The sequence below is a fragment of the Python bivittatus genome, unplaced genomic scaffold (assembly GCF_059951505.1).
Source record: "Python bivittatus isolate LINGU-HERP-01145 unplaced genomic scaffold, Pbiv_v1 ctg000980_np1212, whole genome shotgun sequence".
In the NCBI taxonomy this organism is placed as follows: Eukaryota; Metazoa; Chordata; class Lepidosauria; order Squamata; family Pythonidae; genus Python; species Python bivittatus.
Genome location: NW_028277125.1, coordinates 42999628 through 43010094, shown reverse-complemented (window position 1 = coordinate 43010094; position 10467 = coordinate 42999628). Strand labels below are relative to the sequence as shown.

Below are 10467 nucleotides of genomic sequence, written 5' to 3'. Positions count from 1 at the left end.
AAGGATACTTAGGTTTGTCCTAGAAGTGGCGCACTTCATCGAGCCGTTGTGAGGATGCCCAGGATGAGAATCATCACCAACAGCGGCTCTTTCAACGAAAATTAACAACTACTTGGACCTTCCGTTAATCAATAGAAACAATGAAGCTGCCTTTATCTCACGATTCACTAGAGTGGGCAAAGGAGTGAAGAAACAGAAGAATGCATTATACGCGTTACTCAGAAAGAAGGTAAAACACTGCAGAGGAGCAAGAGGAAAAGGAATGCCACGAGGCAATCAATCTAGAGGGTGGGGCTTGAAGGGGCGGGCTGTCGGCCGGAAGTCCCTCCGCTGACAATCACTCCTGCCCGGCGGATTCGCTGGGCTGAGCGCGTCGCGTGGCTTCGGCTGCTGCTTCGAGCGTTCGTAAGTGATGGGGGAGAGCGGGCTGAGCTCGGTTGGGGTTCGGTCGCGCCATTCTTGCGCTGGGCGGTGCTCTGCTGCTGCTCCTCCACCGACCATCCGCGGGGCTGGGATCTCGGCCTCTGCTTCGAGTAGAGCGTTGCCCCATCCTTCGCTGGAGACGCGCGAGGGTCAACATAGCCTCTGTTTCTAGCGGGAGTGGGGGGGAAGAGGCATTCTTTTGATTCTGAATGCTTCCATCAATATCCTTTTCCCAGTCTGAGGCCATCCATTCTCTCGAAACCAGAATCCCCAAGTCGCTGTGGCCGACGGCTGTCTGGTAATTCTTGGAGATTCACTCTCAACACAACTACAGGTTACTGTACTTCTTCCCACCTCTGAATTGCATGTTTATGGGCACTGGGTATCAAGCCTTGTTAGTGACTGTGGATGCAATACAAGAGAGCTCTCTATAATCTTTTAAAGAGAGGGGAGGCGCTACTAGTGAATTCATTTACTGGCCTGAATCATTTCTTACGAGTATTACTAACTGCTACTATCATTTTTTCACACCAAGTTTTTAGTGCAGCCTTCCTCAGTCTAGTGCCCTTTGGATGCATTGGATAATTAGCAAGGCTAGGAGTTGAAGACGTTCATGGCATCTTTAGGACATCAGATTGGAGAAGGTTGGTTGGAGATTTGTGCACTCTCCTTGTAGTAGGATAATGCAGCGATGGTATAATAAAATAATATTTTTAACAATTCATTTCACATGCAGTATTTCATGTCAAAAAGAATGTTTGTGCAAAGCAATTTTAATCTTATAGAAAAATTAAGCACAATATATTTTCCATATGAGAAGGCTGTAGAATCCTGTCATAAACTCATTTTAATTCGCTTTTTGGCTTGATAAAACTTATGCTAGACTTTCCAGAACTTGAGATAAGGTCTTTGTGAACAGGTAGATTTCAGAAATACTATTAAAAAAAGCAAAGTCTAATTCTGGATAGAAAACATTTATTAAACTTTTATCATGAAGGGACGTGTTTGTGCTGGTGCCCTGTTAATATAAATGAGGTAGCAGATGTTATAAAAGCATCCTACCTTTGGATGAGTCTGAGCTCCCACTTAATAGAGGAGTGTTAGAAGGGGAGTTTCTTCCTCCTTCCCTCCCATTTTCTTTCAAGTTGTGAGTTTGCTTGACCATGTTGGTTTCTTATTTTTTAAACAAAGCAGATATTGTACATCATTCTCTAAGCAGAACCGGTCTTAAGATTAGACATTGTTCATTCACTGTTCTTTGCCATTCAGTTGGATGCAATACTAGAGACCTATCTAAAAAGCTTCTATCTAAAGCTTATATACACAGATCTGTTTCTGTAATCTTTTGTTTCTTGTTTTTTTCATATATTGTGTTGCCTTTTGGATTATAGGGGCAGAGGTTGCTATTTAACAAAGGGAAGGGGGGGGGAAAGGATGTATCTGTTTCATATCCTGGCTGTTTGAGAAAAAAAGATGTATATTTCCAGATTACATGGCTCAAGTATGGGATCTTACATAGTGGGAGCAGATTGACAGTTTGTCATCTTGTTCTGTAGCAGTGTAGTTATACAAATTTGCTTTCATAATTCAAAGTAGGAAACCTTTTTGAACCAGGGCTGTTTGAATATTTAAGAATACATAGTTGGCATTCTCACAGAGTGTGATGGAAGGCACACCTATTATCAAATAGTTTCTATGGAAGTGTGATGCTGTTGCCTCCCCGTAATGTTTCCTGCCCACCCATAATCCCATTTTACCTTTGCCCTATTTCCAGGCACCTGGCATACTTTCAAGGAAAGTATGGTGTGTTTATTTTCTAAGAATGCATATAGAATTTACATAGGGAATGAGACATTTTTGTAAATAAAGACACTAGAAGGAAATATGCTTTGCCCCTGTCAGTTTCTTATTAATTAAAATTAATGCTGCCAAGGAAGAGGACCTATGGCTTTATCACCATATATTGAAATAATTAGGTATAGACTGGTTTTAAGCTCATATAAATAGGCATTTGAACAAAAATAAAATCTCAAATTATTTCCTGCATTTCTGTGGTCAGTCTTGGACGTGTTAAAACAGAAGTACAAGCTGTGTAGGAATGTGGCTGTATGATATATAAATACATTATGGGTGCATCCAGGACATTTGTTATTTTCTTCAAAAAGAATAACAAAAAAGGTGGGGAGGGAAACTGTGGTACCATAACAATTTTGTGAACTAGACCAAAGTTTATCAGATGTATCAGTTTTAGTACCAGATGAGAATTCCAAAGTGAGGGATTTTCCAGTTGGAGCCACCAAGCAGATGTTGAACAGAGAAAATAATGCAAGTATGAACTGCTGCCATGTAACAATTTTTTTGGAAAAATAACTAATCACATTTCTACCATCTTCTACCAGAGGTGGGAAATTTGTGGAACTTCAAGCGTTGCTGGATTATTACTCCCAGCAGTCTTGGTGATCATGTTATAATGGTGAGAAATTCTGGTAGTTTAGCCACATCTGGACAGCTACACACTCCTGAACCCTATTCTAAATGCAGCCAATTTTTAAATGATAGCAATTACATCTTATTTTGCTTCCTTTGTTTATTCCTGCCTTTGAACTGGAATTTTCCTCTTGCTTTATGCTACTTAATTGGATCCACATGTAATTAGTGGGGCGGGGGCAGCAGTATTTTTCCTCTGAAATGTTGGGCACAGGCTACCACAGATTGCCAGACAAGACAAGCTGGATTTGTTATAACCTGCTAAGTCCTGCACTAGAATTTTTCCAAAGAGAAATAAGCTAGTGCCATACAGGTAGGTCCTGTTTTGATATCAGATTAATTTTTGTCTCCTGTATTTATTAAGTGGTGGGTGTACTTACCTAGGTTTCATATAATTTAGCTTGAAAATACATTTTAAGGTATGTAATTAGTGTATTGTGCAGCAAATTTTGAAAAAAAAATACTTGTGCATGAAATAATTTTATCAGCTTATGCACTTTACTTTTTATGATTTATTTGCTCTGATTAAAGAATCTGGGATCTCTTCTCTTCCAGTAAAATAATGTATATTTTTAAAGATGGTGTAGTAGCAGTGGGGGACTAGAATTCTGCAAGATGAAAATTGAAATGGCAGGGGAGGAGGGAATCAGGTTTATCAGTTTTCCTTTTCTATCTACTTTCATTGGATGAGATATAAAACAACATAGCAGAATACAGTCACAATAATATTGTAATGTTGAGATTGGACAGTTGTATGCACATTCTACAGCGCTATGTAGTAATAGTATCTGTAGATATTTAAGTGTTGCAGAAGAACTATAATAAATTTGGATGAATTTAAATATAAATTATGGTTGATGGTTACTATGGGCATGAGCTAGGTAAGTTTGGGGCTTGTACATTGTCATTTTATTCTTTATAGCAATAAACAGATTTTGATCTTTTGCTTTCAGGTTCAGTTAATCATAGATTAGTATTATGGCTGAACCTTCATATGTTTTGGGGTACCAAATGAAGCCAACTACATAAACCACAATTTGTCAGTCTTTAGTTATAATGTTTAACTATTGTTAACCAAAACCAGAATCAAAGCTTCCAGGACTTTCTTGCAAAAGAGTAGAAGCACAGAGATTTTAGTTATATTCCTGTATTGATGAGCCAAAGTTTATTATTGCATCTGGAGGCAACCCTCTGTACTGCTCGGAATAAATTATTGAATGCTGTAAGACCGTATTGAGTGGAAGCAAGTTTCCTGGCCCCTCTGAAGGGTAAACTGTATGTTTTTAGGTTATGCATTGTGACTTCTGTCAAAATTGCTTCCAATGCTGAGGGCACAGCTATCCATACTTTCGACCAGTGGAAGAGAGCTATAGAACCTGAAAATTTTTTTTTATATATATTCATCTGCATAAGTGCTCTGAGAAAGCAACATGCAGTTGAAAGATACGTCTTTTGTTCCCCAGTCAATTTTATACTTGGCTACCATATTTTATTCTACAGAGCTAGGATAGTGCTTTTTCCTTCTTTTCTTCCTTTACCTAGAACAGTACACCTCCTTGCACTAAAATAAGGCTCGCTGGTTCTCAGTAAGAAAGCATAAAGCCCCAAATCCTGTTTGATTTATGCCAGTCCCCTTGTGGATAAGATATTTATCAACTTACGCAGGTCACGTAGACTTGCTACAAGGCATCAATGGTAGTCATGCTTTGCAAATTGGCTGACTATAACTTGGAACAAAATTTGACTCCACAGTCCAGAAAACATTCTGCAGATAGGACAAATAATTGTCTCAATTTCATTATATTTAGGTGAGTATATGCAGATACAAAAGTCAAGAAGAGTCTGTGAAATAGAATATTTGTAATAGTGATAATATTGCTAATAAGTGTAGATGTCCATGTTCACACTCAATGGGGTAGGTGTGTCATTGCCTTTGCTGGGTATGATTCCCAGGGTGAAGAAAACTGAGGAATGTTTCAATACTGTGCTGATGATGTGTTTTGAGCCCTTTGATCATCTATAGCCAAGGTTACAAATCTCTGCTGTATTTTCCATCTTCAGGTGGGAGCTTTGGAGGGATCTTCTGTAGTTTCATGAGGAGGCATAGTGTGAGATTAATAACAAGGGAAGGGGACATGTTGTGACATAGCCAGCAAGTCAAGACAAAAGTTCTGATGGAGAGTCTCCAAGTCAAGCTCAGTAAGCTGATGGCTTCATGGACATGTCTGTAATTATCTCAGCAACACAAGAAGTGGTTTGCTATTACCTTCCTGAATTCCCCAGTTCAACTCTGGTATTTCTTCATCTCCCCTCCAACTACTTACCAGGTCTGGCCCTGTTCAGTTTTCAGGTTGGCTAAGTTCTGCTTCCTAGCTAGCAAAAAGTTCTGGACTTTTCATTAAAAATTTGAGAAAATGCTGAAAAGATTCTAGTTAGTACCAAAGGTAGATACAGAAGCAATTTTAGATAAAAACACTAATTGCCATCTGCTATGAGAAATAGAGTCCTATGACAAAGCTGTTCTGTGGCTGAAAATGCGAGCTAGATATTGGTTAGCCTTGCATGTCCAAGTAATCTCAGCAGCCAGTACAAAACTCAGATGAGGAAACACACTCTCCTTAAAGTACCAAGTTCTGCAGTCATGCATCTGAAATGGCAAGGCAGCAGGATCTGTGTATCAAGAAATATGCTCTCCTCCAAACTACCAGTAGTATATCAAAATTCAAAGGTAGCAGACTGTTTCCTTGGGAATTAGGCTTGCTTTTGTGAACATGCTGGTATACATGATCTTTCTTAGGCCTTCAGTCTTGACCTCTTTTGTCCTCTTTGTTATCTTGCAGGATGCAGAGAAATTATGTTCATTTTTTCTCTTGCCTTCAACAATTAGCTTTTCACAGTACCTCACTTAATCAGTAGAAAATATACTCCTATTCTAACCAAGGAGGTGGTGTCTAAAATTTTGATTAGCTCCACACTGAGGAGTCTTTGTAGTCTCTAACTAGCAAAGTTCTGGATGCTGTATTCCCAGTAAGACATTGCTGAAGAACAGGAAGTTCAGGGATCCTGTGCTTCCAGTTTATTTCACAACACTGTTGCACCTAAGATCAGTTTGTTATACCATTTAAAAATTATTTTTAAAACAAATTTCCCAAACCTCATGGGACAGATAAAATTTTTGTTGTTCAGTTATTAAGTCGTGTCCAACTCTTCGTGACCCCATGAACCATATCTTGCGAGGCCTTCCTGTCCTTCACTGCCTCCCGGAGTTTGGTCAATTTCATGTTCATTGCTTCGGTGATGCTATCTAACCATCTCATCTTCTGCCGTCCCCTTCTTCTTTTGCCTTCCATCTTTCCCAGCATCAGGGTCTTTTTCAAAGAGTCCTCTCTTTGCATTAGGTGGCCGAAGTATCTGAGCTTGAGCTTCAGGATCAATCCTTCCAATGAGCAGTCAGGGTTGATTTCCTTTAGGATTGACTAGTTTGACCTTCTAGCAGTGCAAGGGACTCCTGAGAGTCTTCTCCAGCACCACAATTCAAAGGCATCAATTCTTTGGCGCTCAGCCTTCCTTATGGTCCAGCTCTCACAGCCATAATTGCTACTGGAAAAAGTTTTGATTATGCAGATCTTTGTCAGCAAGGTGATGTCTCTGCTTTTTGATATGCTGTCTAGGTTTGCCATAGCTTTCCTCCCAAGGAGCAAGCATCTTTTAATTTCATGGCTGCAGTCTCTGTCTGCAGTGATCTTGGAGCCCAAATAAATAAAGTCTGTTACTGCTTCCATTTCTAACCCCTCTGTTTGCCAGGAATTGATGGGTCCAGATGCCATGATCTTAGTTTTTTTAATGTTGAGTTTCAAGCCAGCTTTTGCACTCTCCTCTTTCACCCTCATCAAGAGGCTCTTTAGTTCATCTTCACTTTCTGCCATTAGAGTGGTATCGTCTGCATATCTGAGGTTGTTGATATTTCTTCCTGCAATCTTAATTCCAGCTTGTGATTCTTCCAGCCCGGCATTTCTTATGATGTACTCTGCATATAAGTTAAATAAGCAGGGTGACAGTATACAGCCTTTTGTACTCCTTTCCCTATTTTGAACCAATCGGTTATTCCATGACTGGTTCTAACTGTTGCTTCTTGGCCCGCATACATATTTCTCAGAAGATATGTAAGGTGGTACCCCCATCTCTTTAAGAATTTGCCAGAGTTTGTTGTGATCCACACAATCAAAGGCTTTTGCATAGTCAATGAAGCAGAAGTAGGTGTTTTTCTGGAACTCTCGTGTTTTCTCCATGATCCAGCAAATGTTGGCAATTTGATCTCTATTTTTTTAATTTTTATTATTGTAAAAACTTACAAATAGCCAATAAAGACTCAACATTTTTTAAAAATATCTTTTAAACTTATTTTAGTTGTTAGTGATTTTATATCAACACTCTACTTTTGGTAAATAAAAGGTAGCTGAGCAAAATTGCTAATGGGCTAAGCAACAGCTGTTCCATTTATGTAAGAATAGCAATTTTCTTCTCCCATCCTTCGTCAGAATACTGACAATTTCTTAGCCTTCATTGTCATGAAAGAAAGTTACCATATGTGAAACTGCCCTCAGTGTGATAAAATTAAGCAGAAACTAGACAGTAAAATCTGTACCAAAATGTATCTTCTGGACTAAGACTCCTGCTACAGCAAACTCAGCTAAATTAGTGCTGAGGAAAATGGAGCAGAAACAGGGACACGGAGAAATAAAAAGCATCAGATGTTCAGAGAAATCCAGCTTTTATGGAAGTACAACAATATCCTTATCTAAAGCATTACAAGAAGTATGCTCTGTAGCCATGGAATATTTAGAGTTGGAAAATAAGGGTGGGCAGATCAAATGCAACATTCTGGCAGACGGCTTGCTGGCTAGAACCCTTAGCAGGAGTCTTAGTCCAGAAGATACACTTTGGTACAGATATGTGCAGTTGGTTGGCCCCTGTGAGAACAGACTGCTGGACTAGATGGGCCAGGGGCCTGATCCAGCACAGCACTGCTTATGTTTTTACATGAATTTATGAGCCATTTTAATCATGCACCTTCTCAAAGACTTAACAGGCAGAAAAAATGAGATACATATTTAATTCCTCCTGTCAGACTATTGGACCAATATAATACATCAGAAGAATTTTGGCACATTTTGTTTTGCAGCCATGAGAGTACTCACCCAGTTTCTATCTGACGTAGTGGAGTGCGTCCACTACGTCAGATAGCTAGCAACTGGAATAAAACTGTTCTGATTGCTAATTATACTGCTGTTGAAGTTCTAAAATAAGAATAAAACAACAACTGAATAAACAACTGAGGTTTAGAGCCCAGAGGCAAAAACCTGTAGAACCGGAATTAATCCCTTTAAGCTGTATTAATAGATTAACACATTTTTTTCTTCCTCTTTAGTGTTTCAGCTATTTTTATTTTTTGTTTTACTCTCATTTTCAATTTCTGCGTTGTTTGTATTGCATTAGGGTATGTTAGATCTGAATGCCAACAACTGTACATTTTTCTATTATGACTGAATACTTAAGGACTACAAGGATTGCACCATTGGATTTACTTTGATTAGTGATGCGGAGGATGCAAAGTATTTGATTTGGATTTGCTGGAATTCTTATGAAAGCTGTTTCTGAACAGGTTCCTTATCTTCCTTGATAGTCACCTCTTTCTTCTAGGACAGGGTCTTCTGCAGGAACTTTTTCACTTTTTTTTAATTTGGTTTAACTCACCAGCTTTTCTTTGTTCTGTTTCTTGTTTCCTGCCAAAGTTGGCAGAAAATAGACCATGGATTACTGTTGAATTTCACCAGCATGATAATGGGGGCCTTTGAGGATAGCATCCAGCCTATAAATGTTCTGAAGTTGTTTCTGTTGTAGAGTTATGCTGTATATCTAGATACTATGGCATAGTATGGACCATGTCTATTTCAGGAAACATAATAAGATTGGAAAGTTTCATACATGTTTAGTTTTTGGCCTCTCCATGTTTGTCAAAGGGAAATTCACACTTAGTAACAGGCATAGTATGCATGTACTTGATTCTTCACGATCTATACAAGTGTAATAAATAATTAAGAGAGGAGAGTGGAATGCTTTTGAATTGAGAGGAATGGGTGTCTGTAGGAGACTACAGCTCTAGTAAGTGGCTGAGAGATGGGTCCGAGCGGTGGGGAACAGATCTGGTCTGCACTGGAGCCGGCTGCCTTACAGCATTTGTTGACATTTCAATCTTTAACTTGGATTTTGTGCTGCAACGTGGAGCTTTTTCATCAGCCATTCTAGTGTATGAGGAGGCAATGCCTCAGCTGTTGGGAGTCAGGTTGCATCAGCTACTGGCAGCTCTGTCTTCCTGGTGGAGCTGATGTGGCTCATCCTGGCAGCAGCTCCAGGATTAGTGGCTGTCAAGGATCGTAATTTGCTTTTGTTGGGGATTTCAGGAATTCAGTGCCTTTTGACATTTCTTCTATTGCTTCTAGTAGAAATCTCCTTCTCCTCTCCAGGTTTTCTTCATGAAAAGTAGGTAACAACACTAGATATTAGAAGCAATATGTTACAAAGGTAATTCTTGGATCCATTGCAGGGTTTCTGTGTTGGATTAATTCTGGCAATCCAGTGCCAGGAAGCTGAAGTTTCATGTGCTTTTTTCTTGCTCTTAATAATATATTGATGCTTGGCTGCAATGAATTTTCAGTTTTTCATCTACGAAGTTTGGGTAAAATGATGCTGAGTCAGCTATGAACATCTTGCTGATTCATATTTTAAATATCTTTTTGGGGGAAAAAACCTAGTTATAATACATAGTGATGTATGGTTACTTTCCTATCAGCCCTGAATTTAGCATTTTTAAAAACGTGAAATGTATTATAACAGCATAAAACTGAATCACTTGGTATTTTATGAAACATAAAAAGTTAATTATCTTGGCTTTATTTAAATGATAATTTAAAAAGTTCCAGGGCGAAAGGGTGGTAACTAACCCCAATGTAACTTAATTTTGGTTGAATGGGAGAATATGAAAAGAAATAAAGTGGAAGCAATTGGAACTTGCCATAGAAGAGAAAAGAAGCATCTTCTTTCAGGGTGTTTCTGGTTCCTGGAAGGCCACATATCCCACTTGCTAAGAATGCTGAGGGCAAGAGGCCTTGTGATTGCTGGAGAAGGAGCATTCTTGGGGCCCTGATTTCTCCTCTCCCTGGTAGAATTGCCCACCACCCCGAAATGCCTGTTGACATGGAACTGCAGAAACAGTCTAGCCCCATCCATTGGCCAAAGGAACAAGAACAGCTCATTGTCATTAACTAGCAAGGAAAGATCCATTTAGCCCAAATGAGATATAAAAATCTGTGATTAGTAGATCACCACTTTGCTCTAACCTTAAAGAACTAGTTTTCCTCTATTTCCTGTTCCCTCCGTTCTTCCTTTGTGTATCTTTAATTTGAAAACTTGATGGCTGACCTCTCCTTTTTGTTGCATTGATGGAAGCCACTTCAAGAGATGAGTGAAAAGCAGGATAACAATGTAATGTTTTCAAAA

At 39.1% G+C, this 10467-nt stretch overlaps 1 protein-coding gene across 12 annotated transcripts in view; it reads left to right on the top strand.

Moving 5' to 3' along the window:
• The first annotated feature begins 105 nt into the window (after positions 1–105).
• The window catches only part of ALDH18A1 (aldehyde dehydrogenase 18 family member A1), a 30383-nt gene continuing 20021 nt past the window's right edge, over positions 106–10467 (top strand). For 4 of the 12 annotated variants that reach the window (XM_025164469.2, XM_025164466.2, XM_025164468.2 and 1 more), the window contains exons 1-2: positions 421–757; positions 959–1067. In XM_025164469.2, the coding sequence (XP_025020237.1) occupies positions 1037–1067 (31 nt within the window). In that variant the 5' untranslated portion in view covers positions 421–757; positions 959–1036. The other 8 variants (XM_025164472.2, XM_088132579.1, XM_025164464.2 and 5 more) reach the window with 7 other exon arrangements.